Raw genomic sequence first — 19612 nt, 5'->3', positions numbered from 1 at the left:
GAACCGCACAACACTCAAAACAATTCAATTTTTCTTTCAGAAAAAGGGGCTGTAAATTTCTTGCCCAAAATAAAACAACCTTTTTTCCGCCAACAATCATCTAGATTGTTGAAAAGAGTAATCGTCAATTCACACGATGTATCCTAAATTAGACAAGACCTTGCTGGGCGAAGAACACTTCCGGATCTCGTCTGCAATAGATATTCAACGACCATCAAAAGGTCCCATCCGCTCAGAGAACCAAAATGAACATAGAAGTTTTACAAAATTGACATTTGGAGATTAATAATCAAAGAAGTTTCCAAAAAGCAGCATTTCAAAATGCTTCTTCCTTTTGAATGAAAAAAAAAAATTGCTTCTTCCTAAAAGCGTTCCGTGTTTATAGATAGTATTGGTCCAGAACACACACAACCAATTTAAAACTTCTCAACCACCACATATTAACACTTCCAGTATGCGTGTGTACGCCCCATCTATATGGCTGCCTTGTTCTAATCATTTCTGGGCATAACCTTCACTGCCATAAAGAGAACAACCCCAACTACGAATCTGTCCGCGAGGCAGGATAAACAATGTCGTCAACAGCTGTGACTTAGTATGTAGCTTCTCTGGGTTCGACAATGCAGTTAGCTGTTGATTAAGCCTCTGAAGGAAAGCTTCCAAAGATGAATCTGTTCATGTAGCAATGACCAATTTTCTATCTGGAGCAATGCTGGCACCCTGTGCATTTGTTGAAGCCCTCCCTAAAAAGTCAATCAGCACCCATCCAGATCAATTCATGCTTCAAGTTTTCCTTAGAAAGAGCACTTGGTCCTCAAGTATCATCAAATATTCCTCTACATATACTAACCTTTTTCCGTTTTCTTTCTGCTGCGCCATAGAAGCCGAATAGGGGTACCTGCAAACCCTGCATCTGATCGCAGTTGCTTCTCCATATACCTCCGATACGTCTCGGGGAAAAGTTTGGCATCATTTACAAAGAAAACAAATGTGGGCGGCCTGATAGCAGCCTGCCAACACAAAAATTCATCCCATCAAGATGTATTGAAAGTGAAACAACCTTGGTTCTAAGATGATACTAAAATTCTGTTAATGAGCTTCAGCATTTATTACTATGTACCCCATGATTTGCTTAAGTAGCAGCATCAGTTTGATGACCATTAGCTAAAACATTAGAAGAGGCATGAAAAATTGCTAGTTGTTACAGTAATGAACACGCTGACGGCACTAAAAAGTATATCGAGGTTGTCTAGATGATAAACACAAGATAATTCAGCTTGGCTGCCATAGCACAAACCTGAGTGCAGTAATAAACCCGCCCCCTCTTTCCTCCACGTGTCCGTGGAGGTGCTTTAAAAGCCGCTGCCTCGTGCACCACTTGATTTAGTATAGCAGTGCTAAGCCTTCTTGACCTCTCCTTTTCCACCGTGCCTGCAGCAACAATGATCCTACAACAGAAATTTGGTTTTTAATCATTCAATGAGCAGGATTAATTTTTTGCCAGCAAAATTGAGCAGGATAAACTCCAAATTTTGCTTTATTACCAATTGTTTGTTTTGCCTAACGATGACACTTTCTAATTCTACAAAGCTTCATATCGCATACTTAAGAATAAAATTGCAAACAGACAAAGAACATCTGATTAGATCAAAATGACATGGGATCGAACCTACTTTTCAACACTGTGACCAGCTATTGCAGTTGAATAAACAATCGGTGCCCAATCAAGACTGCGGAGCTTCTCCCTGACATCTTGTTCATAGTATGTTGCACTTTGCTGGTTTTTATTGGGTATCGTATCCCACTTATTTACAACAATAAGGCAACCTTTTCCTTCCTTTTCTATCCTCTCAGCAATCCGGTAATCCTACAATAGTCAACAAAAAAACCACAAAATGGTCATTCTGATGAATTCAACTGACTGTTAAAACAACAACTAAAAACTGATGCAGATTAACAAACCAAAGTCAATGCACATACTGAAATTAATCAGCCAAACAATTCATAATCACAACAGAACTTCCCAAAAACCGCACACTGCAATAGAAACTACACTGATGTTAAGAACTCAACCTTTCCTATACCTATTGCAAGTCAAGTTTAGCAGATTATTTGGTGAGGACATGCCCATGTTGGTCCACATTATGCTATGTATCCATGAAGTGCTTTCTGGACACAGCAAAGCCTAGTCATAGGCAGACATGTCGAATAAAGATTAGACTGAAAAATTTCTCAGCTAGCCAGGTGGACAGTTGATGAACCAATTAACTTATCAACCAAACTAATTCTTACAATTATCCTCATCAAGAAATCTCATCATTCTCGACAGTCACGTTATAGAAGATTTCAGCTCCTTTATTCCATGAATTTAAATATGAAATTAAGATAATAGAATGAACAAATTTTAAATCATTAAGATTCTGGATTCCAAAAAGAAGCCACAGAAGACTAGTGAGTTTTGATTAGCCAAGAATCTGTTGCACCACATTGCCTTACATAAATCAAGCTAGAAATTTGCAGATCATGAACAAATTAACGAAGTTAATAGTTCATATAGATCTTAATGTAAGTACCTGCTCTGTGATGCAAGCCATTGCCTCAATGACAAGTGCGACTACATCAGAACGTCGGATGGCGCGAATTGCTCGGTTGACAGATAATGCCTCTGTTGTACTGCCTGATGAAGCAACAGCTGCTCTTCTTCTGATTCCAGCTGTATCAATAAGCCGGAACTTCTGAAAATGATAGTAAATTGTTGGGAGGCTGCAAATGCTGTTACATCAACCAATTTTCTCAATTGGTATACTAAAGTAGGGAGAGTTTCATGATTTCACCCCTGTATTTATTAACGTTGCCATTGCCTAGCAACTCTTTGGCTCTAGTAATGAATGGAGGGGTAAAAATTCTTTCCTGTAACTCTCTATTCTTAACTTAAAAATGGATAAGAATTTGGGATTCGTTCAGCTCTGGGAAGGGCCTTGGCAGCTGGCATGTGGACTAATGTGATCTATAGATAATACAGATGATCTGAAAGGAAGGCCTCTCTTGATTATCTCATGGAGGCTTGCATCAAAGACCTAAATACAGCAGTCATCTATGAAAGGCACAAAACAGAAAATTCATGACCCATGTTTCTTCATCAAGACAGTATAAAGCTGTGACAAGTAACATCATATGTCCTCCAAGTTATATGAGTGAGAGCTAGTGACTATAAGCATTGTGTAATTAGATTATTAGATTGCTTTGTTAGGAAAATGTTGTAGTAGTAGCAGGAATTAGTCACTTGGAATTTCAATCGATGAATTGCTCGGCTATCTTGAAAAGGTAGAGGAAAATAAATGAACAATTTGAAAGCATGTGAAGCCGTGGAAGTAGCTAAACTCTTTTGAGTCAAATAGTTGGGGAATAGAAATATCTCAATGTGATTCTCAGGGAAAAATCCGACATTCAAAATGAGCAGATGCAAAGAACCAAGAAACAAACTCACACTCTGGTTGGAAAGAAAAACCTTAATAAATTATAACCAGACTTCTACTCAAGGTAAACTTCCCCATCATATATGTTTGCGAGGAGGGGAGGAGAAAATTAGGGTAGAATATACAATAATTTGAAACGTCCCCTCTTCTCCTCAAAAAAATTTCCAAATCTTCCCCATTTTCCACCTAAACTTTCATTCCACCCCTTTCCCCCCATGAATGCTCTGTCGGACATCCATTCAAATGATCAAGGAACTAAATGTTTGGTAATTGCTGAAGCAACTTATTTAATTTTATTGCCCATGAGGATGCACAAAGTTACTCAACCAATAGACTAAAATTATCAAGCAATCACAATGCTTGACATACAGATGTGCAATATACAGAGATCATACCTGGCCATCTGCTCCCACAAATTCAGTATCAATAGCATCGCGGGTGGTTCCACTGATTGGACTAACAATTGTTCTGTCCTCTCCAACCAATGCATTCAAAATGCTACTTTTACCCACATTAGGGCGGCCAACAATAGCAATTGCCGGAACATAACTTTCTTCTTCTTCAAAATTCACGTGGGCCTATTTATTTAGACATAAATTCCATAATGATGTCAGAACAAATTATATCTGACTGCACAGATCTTTAGTCTCTGTAGAACTGCAGACATTGATCACCTGATGAACTCATAAGTCAATTAGGAATATGAAACGGCACAGTTTTGAAAGCCTATAGTAGCATGAGCATAGCATTCCATAAACTCCTTTCATCCAAGTGTAAGATATTGATGAAGACCTAAGGTATCGCTCTCAATTTTTCAATCATTGACAAAGTATATAGATTTACAAGAAATAAATCTGGCCTCAGCAAAGCTCCATCGATTGTTCTAAAGAAAGGAGTTCATTATCAAAGTTTGACAGATCTGAAATGCCGATCACAAGACTTTATGGAACAAAACAGCACGAATGGACCACCTATAGGATACAAACCTCAATCTTTTTCAGTCCTGAGCAAACAAGATCAAGAAGATCCCCTGTTCCACTCCCAGATATAGCAGAAATAGGAAGCGGCGAAAACCTGAGAGAGGAAACAAAAGTTCATTGTTAAACTGCCCAGAGAAAATGAGGACATTATTATCATACCAATAATAGGATTCAACGTCGTAGAGAAAGACAAATGGAAGATAGTGGAAAAGCTTCTAGTTTTGGCAGGAATATATGCAGAGCACCCTCTAGTGCACAACTCATATCACCAATCACCAACCTAAATGTAATGTGTTGATCTTGTTGCTGTCTAGAAGAAAGGACTTCTTATAACATGCACATACAACTTCAGGAGAAAGAGACAATGATAATGATAAAGAGAGATAATTATACAAACTTAAGCAAAAGGAATTTTGGTACTCGCTGATCCGTCCAACATCTATTTGTTGACTTAATTCCAGACAATTCACCTGCTACTTAAATGAAGAAGCTTTGCTACAAACTGAAGACTACAGCTGACAGTGACAACAGTCTATTGCAAATGGCATTTGTTTGGTTTCCTCAACGACTAGGTTGTTGCCTCCACCAGGATGCATCTACTAGAGCTTTGCATCATTTGCATGCTTTTCAAGCATTACACCTAGCAATTCAGTGATTATCAGTGAACAAAGATTCTGGTGCAACTTCATGGGTGCTCTTACAGTTATTAGCTTTTCGGCAGCTTGAATTTTTATCTGTGGTCTCCAATTAAAGTTTAATTTCTCTAAAAATGAAACTCCTGCACCCCCTCCTACCCTCTGCAGGAGTTTGTACACAACCACAATTATATCTACTCTTGATATATTGTGAGTCAACATCTTAAATAGAGTCAACGTATGAGGCATCAAGAAAGTTCTTCCCCTGAACAAAAACATTTTCATGAAAAACGACAGAGTTAACCAAACCTAGCAAGGACCTTGAAACTGAACATTGGTTTCTGTGCAACCAAACTCAATACCTTAACCACTTTATTCTGGTAAGATGTTTGTATTGTGCAGGAACAGGAAAAGACGTCAGTGAATGAAAATTGAGAAAGATGATAAGATAGACAGGATTGGCCAAAATATAACATTTTTCTTTACTGAACAATGCAAAATCCATATACTAAATACAAACATTTGCTACATGGCCGAGAATTTTAGTTTGAGTAAAAATGAACTTACCCCAATGACCAAAATTCAGATGCCTGCAATATTCCTCTACGAGGCGATTCACATTTGTTTACTGCAAGTATGATGTACTTATCAGAGTAGTTCTTTCTCAGCCAGTCAGCTATCTCCACATCGGCTGCTGTTAGACCTGCCTGTCCAGCTTTTAAGATATCAGAATTGCATCCACAGCATTTTACCTCACATGTGGAACAAGGTGGGTAAAATATCAAAAATTAGGAATTCTCTTGCTAATTATTTGTAGAGAAGAAACTTACTAAATTTGATGAAAATAACTGAGTTTATGAGCTAGGACATTGAACCTCATGTTGATGATATAGTCATTAGTCGGATCTTGAGAAATCACAAGCCAACTGATTGGACATCAAAGGACACTTCTGCATCTATTCTTACTACACTGTGATCTCCCTAATAGGAATGCCAAAAGGCTAAATTAACTCTTCATTTATTACTTTTTTCACCGCATAGCTTCTTACTGATCTCAATTAAAAAAGTTTCTCTGGTTTTTATAACGATGGGTGTATACATTTGCTTTGACTGGCTTCAGACCAAGGACTGCATGATCAAGTAAGGTGCTGTAATATCACAACAACCAACAGAGCTGCATGCATTTATTAAAAAACTTGAATGGATGTAAGGGCACCAAGTAATCTTACAATATTATGTTTCACACAAGTATCACATTTAATCTTGAGAGCAAAGAGGTTCTGCATGAAACAAAGCTAGAAAAGTGACTTTGAATTTTGAACTTTTTATTTCTATTTGTCATTTGCTGAAGATGAGGATATAGCGGATCTTGGGTATGTTTGGAACACCAATAGTCATAAAACGAAAGAAAAAAAAAACTTGAAGTACCATATTACACTTTGATGTGGAAGTGTAACAATGCCTATCATCTTAGTAATATTGTCTTTTCCCCTATTTATAATTATGGCAAAAAAAAATTAAGAATAGGTCAGTTGACTGCTTAGACTATGTATTCATATGATATATAATGAGATTAAGGAATCTGTTAGTATATTTTAGATAGAGTTCGTTGGAGAATTAACAAAAGGAAGAAAGAGAAGAAAGTAGCGTAATAAAGAGCATACCATAAGCAGTTCAAATAAAGCAAGTTCATGTCCAATATTTAAAGGAAAATTTCCTTGATTATCTCCTCTTACAATACTACAACCCTATTCAGATTGGGTTCTCAAATTTTCTGAACAAATCAGCCTGTGTTGGAAATTCAGTTTGGAATTTGAATTATGATTATATTGGAGTGAACTAAGTCTACTTTTACTTATTCACGGTTGGCTGCATGTATTGGCTTTCATTCTAAAATACACTGCCCTTGACCAGACCAACAAAGTCATAATATACATAGAGTTCTATTCTCATGATCGGTTCAAACTTCAACAAATGATAATATATTCATGAACACAGGAACTAGCTAGCTTCCACTGGGGCACAAGTTTAGAGAAAGACAACTTGGTGACTGGAAGAAGGTTGTCAAATTTGCAAATTTTAGAGCAAATTTAATAAAATTTGTTCCAGATGGCCCTCTCAGGTAATAAAATTCCCCCCAAATAAGCTATCCACATATGATATTTTGCATGGAGAGGGCAAAAATAGGTTTTTTAGCTGAAAGAACATAAGCTGAAAAGATCAGCATGATAGGTGATAGATTATATTAGAAAAGGGCCTTCCAAAAAGTGCCCTCAAATTAGAGGAGACAAGAAACAAATAGCATCTAAAGCAGCTGAAAAACTCAAGCAGCACCTGGCCATCAACAAGGAATATGATGACATTTGACTCCTCCACAGCGGCAATAGCTTGTTTCTCAATCATGGTAGGCATCCTGGCAACAGCAGCCTCCCTTGAGGCAAGTGGTATCCCATCCATGCCTATGGTGGTGGTAATTGCTAAGTCTTCCATAACATCAGCCTGTGATTTTGATATTGTGAGAACTCCGCCAGTATCCACAACCATAAATTCAAAGTGTCCCCAAAAGGATCTTCCATACAATCGATCTCTAGTGACCCCAGGTTCATCCACGACAATTGCCTTATTCCCCTGTCACATAAATAATCAACAACTATACTAGTCAAAGCACAAAAAATAAAGAAATGTAATCAGAAAGTCAAAAGCTTAAAGCAATCCTAACTTACCCCAACAAGGCGATTGAAGAGTGCTGATTTACCCACATTAGGCCTTCCAACAATTGCCACCCTTGGAAGAAGATGATCAGGGATCTGCAGTTTGAACTTGCAAATTATAATTTCAACTGCATGTAAACTCACAAATGAACATACTAAAACAGGTCTGTAAAAGGTCTGTAAAACTGAATAAGAATCGACCTCAAGCCTAACGATATGGGCATGGCTGATTGATATATGAAAACATGTCTCACGAGCCTCAAACAATAGAACCAGCACAGACATATTACAATTGATTGTTATTCTTCCTACAATGACCAACATTTCCTCCTCTTATAAAGAACACACGAGAAAGAGTTTAATGCTTATCAGCACTATGCAGCATTTTCTCATCATAAATTATATTTCTTTGTTCGACCACAAGATCATATGATCGGCACATTAATAAAGGAATAAAGCATATTTCAGGCAATTCAGAAAAGGGATTCATTACGTAGTATGAAATTTTAACCCGCTGCTTTGTCACTTGGAGGACACAATTAGAAGGGGAATTGCAACATATATTAAGTCGGAAAATGCTAGATTTATTTAAGATTGGTTTAGAAAATTGGTTTACCAAGTATTGTGTCAAGCAATTGCTGGTTCTTCAATATACCCTATTTGTTTAAAGGGCCACTCACAGTCTCCCACATCACATAGTAAACCAATTTTGTAAGACAATCATAGGAAGTCTATCATTGCTCAATGAAGTTTTATCACTCTTAACTCCAGGATCGTTCTTCACAAATAAAAAGGTTTGCACTAAATGTTCTTATCTATTTCTGCAATGCACAAATGTCGGTATCTCCGAACTCCTGCTTCATCATCCACAATTAGCATAAGTAACTTTGCTGATATATTACCAAAAAAAAATAAAAAAAATAAATCACGTTTCATACCAATGTGACAACTTATCAACTACAGAGGAAATAACTCCCACCAATTTTCAAAGGTATGTGCTCAGTGTTGGGATTCGATTGAATAGTAGATTACTCGGAGACAGAGAGAGAGACAGAGAGAGTCTTACAACATTTTTTATAGCCCGTTTACCCCTTTTCTGCTTTCCAGTAGCTTCCTTTTGCTCATTCCCCTCGTCTTCTGCTAATGAGAAATAATTTTTCAAAATCAGACGACGTCGCAAGGCACTCGTTAAGCACAATAAACAACTTCATCTCAAGTTGCAGAGAACTCCAGCCATCCTCCCCTCGTCCGTCGGAGTTCTCAATGCCACCCCGACACAGGCATTGAGCAAGTCATAGTCTCGACATTTCCAAGCTCAGCACAAACTCAAAGGAAACCAGAGCCTCACCACAAGACCTCTCGCACGGAGCCTGAAGACATCTACGAACGAACTAGAGCCAAAAAAAAACGAAGGAAATAACCGAAACGAAAAGCAAGCAAAGACGCACCGCTTCGCAGCTCGCGCGACAGAGAACGCGAGTACTCCACGACCGCCTCCCTGGCTTCCCGCTCGAGAGCCTCGACGTCGATCGAACCAGCCTCTTCGCCGCCGTCGTCGTCCTCCTCCTCCTCTTCGTCTCCTCCGCCTCCAATCTCGACGCCGGAGAACTCGTCGCCGACGCAGCGGCGGCGCGAGCTCGGCGGAGCGGAGCGGATCAAAGCGCTTCCCCGCCGATTGGCGACGGCGGCGGCGGCGAGACGCGAGGGAGAAGCAGCGTGGAGGAGGGGAGAGCGAGGAGGCCGGGAGATGGAGGCCTTGGGGAGAGAGCAGGCGCTGAAGAGGAAGAGCTCGAGAGGTGCTGACATCGCTGAACGAGCGCGGGGAGGAGGGGGAAGGGGGTTTTGGCCGTTGCTTCGCGAGACGAGATGAGACCCGGGGGTTTATCCGCTTTTTTTTTCTTCTTCTTTTTTTTTTCCTTTTTGTTGGTCGCTCTTTTTGGTTTTTCTGATAAACTTGTGTTTTTTCACCTTTTTTTTTTTCTCTTCCAGTTTGCTCCTTATTGTTTTGAGAAGGAAAATTGAGGTGTTTCTGAAGTTGGTTTTACTTTTTATTTTTTATAATTTTAATAGAATTCCTTTAAAGTTTAATAAAAAGTCATCAAAAACAATAAATTATATTCACTATAATACAATTATACGAACTTTTTTTCTAACATGAAAAATTCCAAATCATTCATATTGCAACGCATTTATTTTAAACTTTTTTTATGACATAAAAAATTTCAAATTTTGTGTCTATCACACATTCATTATTCATTAATGTTTCATTTGATGATTTTTCAGCCAAATTGACTTGTTTTTATTTAACTTAAGTCACGTGGACACCATATCAATTATCAACATCGATTGCCATCTATCGTCCATCTTGTTAGAGTTTTAACAAATCGTCCATCTTGTTAGAGTTTTAACAATGCTCATTGACGAAATATTAACAAAGGGAAAATGTGTTATACAAGTATAAATTTAAAAAATTTGGCATCACAAAGAAATGTGTTTACGTTTCGGCTACCGACTGAAGCGGTTTCTCCAACACAAAAAAAAAAAATGTATAGGATAAATGTGTCATGATGGCTATATTTTGAAAATTTTAGTGATTTTTTTCTCTCTAAATTTTGATGTTTTAAATTTTTACGAAAAAATAAAACATACCATTTACTTTTGGAAAATCTGGGACCAACATTTCCACTCTTATTTAAATTATAAAAATGGGGGAAAATTGTCTACTCCAAACCCTTTTTTAAAAGTACGTAGATTATTCCTACTCTACACTCACTCTAAGACTTTTGTCCTGTCTCTGAGCGTGGGAGTCAAAACCCACTCTTGAAACTTACGCGTCCCCATCCCATCCCCGATAAAGTGGGGATTTGAATCCTTCACCTCCCCCTTCAATGTTGAAAATGTGGCCACTGGGATGTGGTTGATTTGGTCTAACTTAAGGAGTGAACGTGATGGGCAAAAAATTACAGAAAAGGGAGTGACTCGTGGAGTATAGCGGACACGACGCTGACAAAGGCTTTATTCGCATTCCGGCCTCAACCCGCCCCTCGATGCGCAACATAACGCCAGATTCCTCAAATCAGCACATGCCCGGGGAGGGCCGAGCCCGAGCCCACGACGGAAGTCCATGAAACGGCGTCGGGTCAAGAAATCACCTCGAAGGCCCGCCTGGCCTTCCTGGGCCACATCGCCCGCGGACGAGGGAGAGACGGAGGAGCAGAGTCTTGCACGAAGATGTCCGAGACCAGGCCTTGAGGGGCGTCGCTGGGAAGAGGTGCAGTGATCGCGAGAAGATGCGCGGTGGCGGAGCATCATCCGGTTGCCGAAGTGCGTTCAGGAGGTGGGGTTGGATGAAGCGGGCGTGGGTTTGGTTTTGGTCGAGTCGACTCCGAGTTAAGCCCGTCGGAGGAGGCAAGGACGAAGTGATGAGTTAGAAGGTACATAGAAGCAGCAGCAAAAAGGTAATTAAAAAAGAAGGAGAGCGTCGCCTGAGAGATTCGAACTCTCGCGGGGAAACCCCATGTACTTAGCAGGCACACGCCTTAACCACTCGGCCAAAGCGACACTTTTGATAGCGAGATCATTTTTTTTATCTAATTCTAAAATTCCTTTCATTACGTGCCAACATAGGTACAGGAAATTCTGAATGTAATTGTTCATGACTTCTCGAAACCTGAATGATATTTTTAGATTTTTTTAAAAAAATCGAAAACATTAGCTTTTGCAAGTGAGAAGGTACGCTAATGCAGTTGTTTTGACCCCAGAGGTAAAGCAAGGTTGGTATGCAATTAATAAAGGTTTGGGTCCCTATTCCTATTCAATTAAAAAACACATGAGAACCATCTAGTCAATTTGATCCCTGTGGGCATGCTCTATTCCTAACAACCAATGAGTAGCCTTTAGTTCCCATCCAATTTTACTTAAAAAAAAAATCAAACCAACCGAATCGATTCAATGCGAAACTAGCTTTTAGAACAAGTTTAAGTAAGGGCCCTTTGAGAACCTTTTTTTCTTTTCCCACGTAACATGACCTTTAATCAATGCATGAAGTAAATTGACCAAAAAAATACATAAAGAAATCCTAAATTACTAGTCAAATGGATTTCAAAATACCGTGCCATGTCATATTTCGATTTCTACACAGAGTTCTTCTACCCTCATTCATTGCTAGACTTTAGTCAACTCTACCGAGCGGGCTTTGCAAGGTGTGCGCATCATGATCTATTACTGTACTAGAATATCAATTTGCTTGCTTTTCAATTAATGGTTCGTGGCAAATGACTTGGTTCCAATTCATTCCCTTTCACTCAATTTACATGTAACCCCACTTTTTATTTGGGAAAAAAGTCACAAAAAACTCCTAATCATACCCATTATTACACGTTTATCTTGAACTTCTAAAATTATGCTCATTATAGCATATTTACTGTAAACTTACTCCAAACTTATATATATGATTAGTTGACTTTTAAACCAAACACAATGTTGTTTTTATTTTACATAAGTCACGTGAGCGTGATGTCTATGACATTTGTTTTTTGACATTTACGAAAGTAGATTTTTAATGGTGCTCATTAATAAAATATTGACGAGGGTAAATATATTGTACACTGGGATTTTTCGAATTATTAGATAGAAGTTCAATGTAAATAGAGTATGGCAAGTACAATTTGGTTTTTTTTTTTTTTTATTGTCACTTTTGCCCTCGAAATTAGTGCACCTCTGGCTGCTTACAAAGGTTGTTGGGACCTATGAGACACGTCGCTCCACACAACTAACCAATCCGACTCTTCATCTTAAACCCCCAGCCAGGAAGAGTCGCAGTTCTGCACGGAATCTCCGTGGGCCCACGCCGGCCCAACGATATTTCAACTTCCAGCGGCTCACACCAACCCCATGCCCATTCTCGTCATTTCCCCTCCAGCCCCAGGCAACATTTGGTCCTGAAACTCCCGGCGCTCTGACGCTCGATGCCACGTCAGCACTCACGGGGAGCCCCACGTCGGCAAGTCGCAGCTCTCTGATTGGTCCTCCCAATCGCCCTCTTTTTTATCCGACGTCAGCCGCTCTCTGATTGGCCCTCCAGTCCAGTCCCGCGCCTCTCCCCACTAGGAAATCGCCACGTGGACCGGCCGGTCTTCTTTTCCCCGCGGGCGCATGAAACAAAAAATATTTTGAACGTCCGCCTTGGGTCTGCTGGACATGGTGTGCTCCGGTCTGAAATTTTGTCCGAATAATTAATTTCGCGTTTGAATTTGAAACCTCTTGCATGAAATCGCTTTATTTCTCCCTATTTCTTAAAAAGAAAAATTGAGAATATTTTCTAAATGCATCGTTTATGAAAAAGAGTTAACAAGAAAATATTATAAAATGAAAAATACATAAGTTGCATGTGTCAATAATGAAATTACTTTTGTTTGTTCACTTTTGCCAAAGGTAAAAGTGGTTACAAATTATGGTTATATCGAAAAGAACCTTTAATTGAATTTTGTGTCAAGATACGCATGTATCGCATTTAACTTTTGTTAGCTTCAGTCGAATTTTAGCATCAAATTACCAAGTTATAATAACGTGTGAGAATAAGTTGGATGACGTGAGAAGTCCACGTGAAAATTGATATTCCTCTCTTTTTTTAGTATTTTATTTTTATTATTTATTTTTTCATCCTTTTTAACATCACAATTCTTTTGTTCTTCTTTTACATTTAATTGGAACTCTCGAGTCTTAATACTCATTGGTCTTTTTCTTGTCCTCATCCAAACCAATCTTTGTTGTGTATTTGGTTATCTTGCTCAATTCCATTCATTCTTTCATTGAGTCACTCATGTGGACTCGTTACAACAATCATTTATATTCTTTGTTTAATTTCCGTATACATGCTGAGCACTCCCTTTTCCTTTTTGTTCATGGACTTCCCACCAAGAATTAACTTCTCGTTTCAGTTAGCCCTCATTTAAAAAATTAATGAAAAACAAAAATGTTCAATCAATGAACAAACTACTTGGGATTTTTTTGAATTTGACAAACGAGACAAAATAATGAACTCTCACGGAAAAACTGCTCGAGATCTTTTGAAACAAGTTGAATGAGTTCAACAGACAAACCAAGGAAAAAAAACCAAAGACGAGAAAATTACCATAGATAAACATGCATGCTCGACAAAAAAAAGTGTGCTTGAATGAGTCGCGAAGACTTAAGATAAAACAAAGTGCTCTAAGAAGAGCGAATGAGCCTCATTGTTTTTGAACGAGGGCTAGTCGAAGCAATAAAGAAGAAGGAGAGGAAATTGAGTATTGAGGCTGGAGTTTTTTTGAGTTAAAAAAATAAAAAGTAATTAAAAGAAACAGTAAAAAAAAGATGAAGAATTATGACTTGTCATCTAAACTAATCATATAATTTGAGTTATTGTCGCGTCCCATTCTAATTCGGTAACTTAATGGTAAAATTTGAAAAAAGCTAACAAAGAGTAAAAGTAACATGTAAGTATCAATTTTAGATTTTCGTGACATAAAAATTAGTATGGAATAAACGGGGAGTTTTCTTGTTATTACCCCTAAAATTTAAAATCGAAAGTCGTCGGGTCGTCACATGGCGCACGCGTCGCGCAAAAGACCTTTGTACCCCCGCGGAGTTTCCCTCCCCCCTTTTTTTTTTGGGTTCGGATTCCCCGCACAGAGTGTTCGAATAACGCCAATTCTGATCCCGTTCGCGGCTGCGGACATTTCAACGCCCCACCAGACGGCATTCCCGAAGCCACAATCCCCCTCCCACGCAACGCCAACGGATAAAAAAAAAAAAATCGAAAACCGGAAAAAGGTATCTTCGTCGCGCCACCTCCGCCGTCGGATCGAGAACGCAGGACCCGCGAATCGATCCTGCCCGTCCACCTCGCGCGATAAATTCAACTCCCCCAGCTCACCGGCCAACTCCTCGACAGCTTTCCATTTCTCCTCCGATGCTGTGAGCCACATAAAACGGTGCGCAGCGACTCCGCCACTGTTCTGCGACTGCGCGCGCTAGAGAGAAAGAAAGAGAGAGAGAGAGAGGCGGAGGAGGAGGAATGGCGTCCATGGCACTCGCGTCCTCCTGCTCGCTCGGGTTCGGCGCCCACCGCCCGTCGCTGAGATCGGGCGCCCTCAAGCCCGCCGCGCCGCCGCGCTCCTCCCTCCTCTCCAGATCCGTCGGCGACCACGCGCGCCGGCTCAATTCCGCCGCCGCCGTCGCCGGCGCCGGCGCCGCCCGCCTCCTTCCTCCTCTCCGGAGCTTGGCTCCCGAATCTGGAGCTCGCCGGAGCTCGGCCGTCAAGGCGACCGCGGCCACGCCGGCCCCCGGGGCGGCCGTCTCCCCGCCGGCGAAGCCGTGGCAGGGCGCGGCCATGGGGCCCCTCCTCGCTTCCATCGCCACCGGGGTCATCCTCTGGTTCGTCCCCGTCCCGGCCGGCGTCTCGAGGAACGCCTGGCAGCTGCTCGCGATATTCCTGGCGACGATCGTGGGAATCATCACCCAGCCGCTGCCGCTGGGGGCCGTGGCGCTGATGGGGCTCGGCGCGGCCGTCCTCACCAAGACCCTGACGTTCGCCGCTGCCTTCTCCGCCTTCGGCGATCCAATCCCGTGGCTGATCGCTCTCGCCTTCTTCTTCGCTCGTGGATTCATCAAGACCGGCCTGGGAAACAGAATCGCGTACCAGTTCGTTAAGCTCTTCGGTAGCTCTTCTCTCGGTTTGGGCTACAGCTTAGTCTTCAGTGAAGCGCTTCTGGCGCCCGCCATTCCCTCGGTCTCAGCCAGAGCGGGAGGGATATTCCTCCCTCTGGTCAAATCGCTTTGCGTCGCATGTGGCTCGAACGTCGGGGACGGGACTGAACACAAGCTCGGGTCGTGGTTGATGTTGACGTGCTTCCAGACTTCGGTGATTTCCTCGGCGATGTTTTTGACGGCAATGGCGGCGAATCCCCTGAGTGCAAACTTGACCTTCAACACCATTAAGCAGACACTTGGGTGGACTGACTGGGCGAAAGCTGCAATCGTTCCTGGTCTGCTGTCGTTGATTGTAGTGCCTCTGCTTCTATACGTGATTTACCCGCCCACAGTGAAGAGCAGTCCAGATGCGCCGAAACTTGCGAAGGAGAGGTTGGAGAAGATGGGGCCAATGAGTAATAATGAGAAGATCATGGCAGGGACTCTTCTTCTGACGGTATGATTGTGGGACTTTTACTGCGTATTCATTTATTTTTTCAGTTGGTCAGTTCGTTAGTTAATTATTGCTAAAGCAACCAAAAGTTTGATGAGCTCTCATGGGCTAGCTTTGAGGAATGGTTGCCTTTTTTGGCCAATAAATACTAGCCAATTGTTTGAATTTGATAACAATCGAGGACAAAAATTAGCATCACCTTTTTCCATATTGGATAAGCTGACAATAGCAAAAAATCTGATCAGACAATGGATTTTCTCTTTTACCGGAGATTGAGAATAATTTTTGAACATTTCATATTGCAGCTTTCAACAACCAATGAAATTCTTATTTATGCTCACACCATAGTAAGGTTAATCATTTGCGAACTATTACTGTTTGGAACTTTCATCAGGTCAAGTGTAGTTAAGTTTATCCGTTTGCTAAAATCAAACGGATGGAAAATGGCATTTTGCAGTCTTCCACAAATTGCGATTGTAGACATTCAGAGTATCTTTATCACCCAGTACTATAAAAGTTTTGCTTTAGCTTCAAAATTTGCTCTTTGGTATTGGATGCAAGAATTACAGTAATTACGGGTAAGCTGAATTAGTATATTTCTGTCAACTGCATTTATTTGAGAAGATTGACACCTCTAAACTATGATTTTGTGATTATCGTGATATCCACATTCGATGCTGCTGCTCACTGTTAAAGACTCGTATGAACTTGAGGAAGGGACTCTTTTATCATTGCAATAGTTATTCTCCAGATGAAGTACAATTTACCATTGTCTTGGCCCGCATAAGCTTCACAAATATTGCGGATTTCCTAATGCATGAAGGTTCAAATTCTCAGTTGTCTTTTGGCTGTGAATTTTCAAATTTTCACTTCCACCTAGTATTGCTAGAAGTGAAATTGTTGTCTTTATTGTTTCACAAGAAAAATATGAGATTCAAAGTTAATTGGGCCAATTATCCATCTGTCTAATCATAGTTTGAGCCCGTTTGTTACGTTGTACTATTGAGGTGCCGGATGGAAGCCTCACAGCAGACTCTGGCTATCACTTCAAACATGTTTTTTTTTTTTTGTCTCATCCTGTGGTGCTTCGCACTCGTGTGCTTTAAAGCTTGAAAAATCACAATTTTTCTGTGTGGCACGTAGGAGGTTTTTAACATGCCTGCTCTGGAGATTAATATGTGTGCATATTAATATTATTTTGGATTGTCAATCATAATACAACTGGGATCATCTATGTAATGATATGTTGAGCTTTTTCGTAATAGCATATGTCAAATGGTCATTTATATTCTTTCAGCAACAAGTCTACCCTAGGATACCTTTTCCATAATACAAGTTTTCTGGACGTGTACTTTCAGTGACTCATGTAATTGCTGCTACAGAATGCACCAGGGTCACTATTCAGTCTTTGACACTTTCGCTTTCCTGTCTACTTGTCTATTTGTCATAGGTTGGGCTTTGGATCTTTGGAGGGAAGCTGAATGTTGATGCGGTCACTGCTGCCATTCTTGGATTATCTGTTCTCCTGATTACTGGAGTTGTCACTTGGAAGGAATGTTTAGGTGAAGCAGTTGCCTGGGATACCCTCACGTGGTTTGCTGCACTAATAGCTATGGCTGGGTATCTCAACAAATATGGCCTCATTTCTTGGTTCAGCCAAACAGTAGTTAAGGTCTGTTCTTCCTTTCCCTTCAGAGCATCATAATTTTCCAATTGACCTTCAATATATCTATGTTATGCATATTGGTAATTTTAAGAAATCACTTTTCTTATTGTGTTATCATCAATGTAAAAAAGAAGAGATTAAAAAGAGTCAAATGTAGCACACCACAAATCCTATATTATTCTTGGAGTTCATTCCTGGCTGTTCTTATGGGCGTGAATGCGCATATGCATTTGCTAATCCATATGAATTCTTCTCTGGTCTCATCCTTATAGTTTTCTGTTTTACTTGTGTGGGATGCTTACTTACTACAATGGGTTTACATGTGATTTTGTCTGGCTGTGTAATAATCTGCATGCATCACTTTATTTGAGAGGTTAATGGTGCATTATTAATGACCCTAGCTATAGTGCTGACTTGCAAGTTATGTAAGGGATGTTGCCTAGAACTGACATTGTAAGCATTTTGTTCGAGTTGGTACCTCCTTGACTAGTTGCGCCAATATATTAATAGTTTTATTACGAGAGCATGCCCTTGGTAAATATCTGAGATGTTTTATTTAGTAGTGCATCATGGTGCACAAGCACTTGGTGAAAGAAAATGAAAAATTTAGCAAAAAGGATAATTCAAGATAAGGCTCAGAGCATTGCAATAAGTTTAGATTCTCTCTGGTTGGCGTCATCCTGGTTAATCATAGCTTTGGTAATAAACTCCAAGTTTTTTCTTTGGAGAGAACTTATTGGCCTGAGAAGAAGGCCCAAGTAAAGTGGCCCAAGGCAGCATGAGCCAGTATTTTTCCTGTAATCATAATGGATGTCTTGACGAGTGTAGCCTATCCTCTGATTCTGAATGCGAGATGATAATATCTTTGAGCATATGGGGAGTAAGCTTTGCTAAGGGAGAGTTTCTGTGCTTTTGCAGTTTGTTGGTGGGCTGGGTCTTTCATGGCAGGCATCGTTTGGCATCTTGGTTCTTCTCTATTTCTACTCGCACTACTTCTTTGCCAGTGGAGCCGCTCACATTGGTGCCATGTTCACCGCCTTCTTGTCTGTTGCAAGCGCTCTGGGGACTCCACCCTACTTCGGAGCCATGGTGCTGGCCTTCCTCTCTAACCTCATGGGTGGCCTTACCCACTATGGCATTGGGTCGGCGCCCGTCTTCTATGGTGCTAACTACGTGCCCTTGGCCCAATGGTGGGGCTATGGATTCATTGTTTCAGTTGTCAACATTATTATTTGGCTCGGAGTTGGAGGCATTTGGTGGAAGGCCATTGGGTTGTGGTGAGGAAATAGCGATGAGAAGACACTCTGCTTCAAAAACGGTTAGAGATTCCTGATTCTGTTTCACCTCAAGCTGCGATTTTTCCTTTGCTGCCTCGGAGACAGGCTTGTTGAGTTTGCTTCACTTTTTCCATAAATTCTTATTAATCCCATCTTTTGATGGTCTTGGTAGACCCTTTGGCGGGTTAGGTCCTACTCGAAGGCAGAAACTAGAGTTTGTAAGTGAGAATTTTTGACATATTGAAAGGAGAAATTTTTTTCCCCATGGCATGATAACTGCCCATGATAATACTTGAATGACTCTCTTTGATTTCACTTTCTATTTATTTACACAATTCTCTCTTCCGCATCATTCTCGTGTCTCGCTTGATTGGATCTCCATATTTTATGGAAGTTTTTTAGTGTCGGATCCTCCTGATTCGAGACTTTAAGAGTGGACTGACATGAATTTGCCTCCTTGTTCCAGTGAAAAGGGTTGAGTCCCAGTTAGAAGCAGGGGCAACGGATTTCTTTAGATCCTTGTGTGGATGGGGTGGCGGATTGCGACTTGTTTGAATACGAACCGTAGTGACAAAGAGTTATGAATTGGACTTACATTAAAATAATTTGTCCTTGGCCAAAAAGTTGAGAAAAAAACAAACTGGGAGTGCGATTTGGGACCCTTTCCCATGTCCAGCGAGAT

At 40.6% G+C, this 19612-nt stretch overlaps 2 protein-coding genes and 1 non-coding gene across 3 annotated transcripts; 1 reads left to right on the top strand and 2 right to left on the bottom strand.

Annotated features, from left to right (window-relative positions):
* Positions 1 to 258: 258 nt before the first annotated feature.
* LOC104421519 (GTPase Der) lies at positions 259 to 9673 on the bottom strand. Its single transcript, XM_010033492.3, has 12 exons — positions 9251 to 9673; positions 8869 to 8939; positions 7815 to 7898; positions 7426 to 7719; positions 5659 to 5798; positions 4463 to 4550; positions 3872 to 4054; positions 2574 to 2735; positions 1674 to 1867; positions 1298 to 1448; positions 851 to 1010; positions 259 to 743 (listed from the first exon to the last, which is right to left on the bottom strand). The coding sequence occupies exons 1-12, from the start codon at positions 9606 to 9608 to the stop codon at positions 676 to 678; spliced, it is 1953 nt and encodes a 650-aa protein (XP_010031794.2). The 5' UTR covers positions 9609 to 9673; the 3' UTR covers positions 259 to 675.
* A 1608-nt stretch (positions 9674 to 11281) lies between these two features.
* TRNAS-GCU lies at positions 11282 to 11363 on the bottom strand. Its single transcript has one exon. It is a non-coding gene; the product is annotated as a tRNA-Ser (tRNA).
* A 3353-nt stretch (positions 11364 to 14716) lies between these two features.
* LOC104421518 (dicarboxylate transporter 1, chloroplastic) lies at positions 14717 to 19245 on the top strand. Its single transcript, XM_039303759.1, has 3 exons — positions 14717 to 15990; positions 17438 to 17659; positions 18572 to 19245. Exons 1-3 carry the CDS (start codon positions 14860 to 14862, stop codon positions 18932 to 18934), a joined length of 1716 nt encoding a protein of 571 aa, XP_039159693.1. The 5' UTR covers positions 14717 to 14859; the 3' UTR covers positions 18935 to 19245.
* Positions 19246 to 19612: the final 367 nt, after the last annotated feature.

This window comes from Eucalyptus grandis, chromosome 10 (assembly GCF_016545825.1).
Source record: "Eucalyptus grandis isolate ANBG69807.140 chromosome 10, ASM1654582v1, whole genome shotgun sequence".
In the NCBI taxonomy this organism is placed as follows: Eukaryota; Viridiplantae; Streptophyta; class Magnoliopsida; order Myrtales; family Myrtaceae; genus Eucalyptus; species Eucalyptus grandis.
This window is presented reverse-complemented; position numbering and strand designations above follow the sequence as displayed.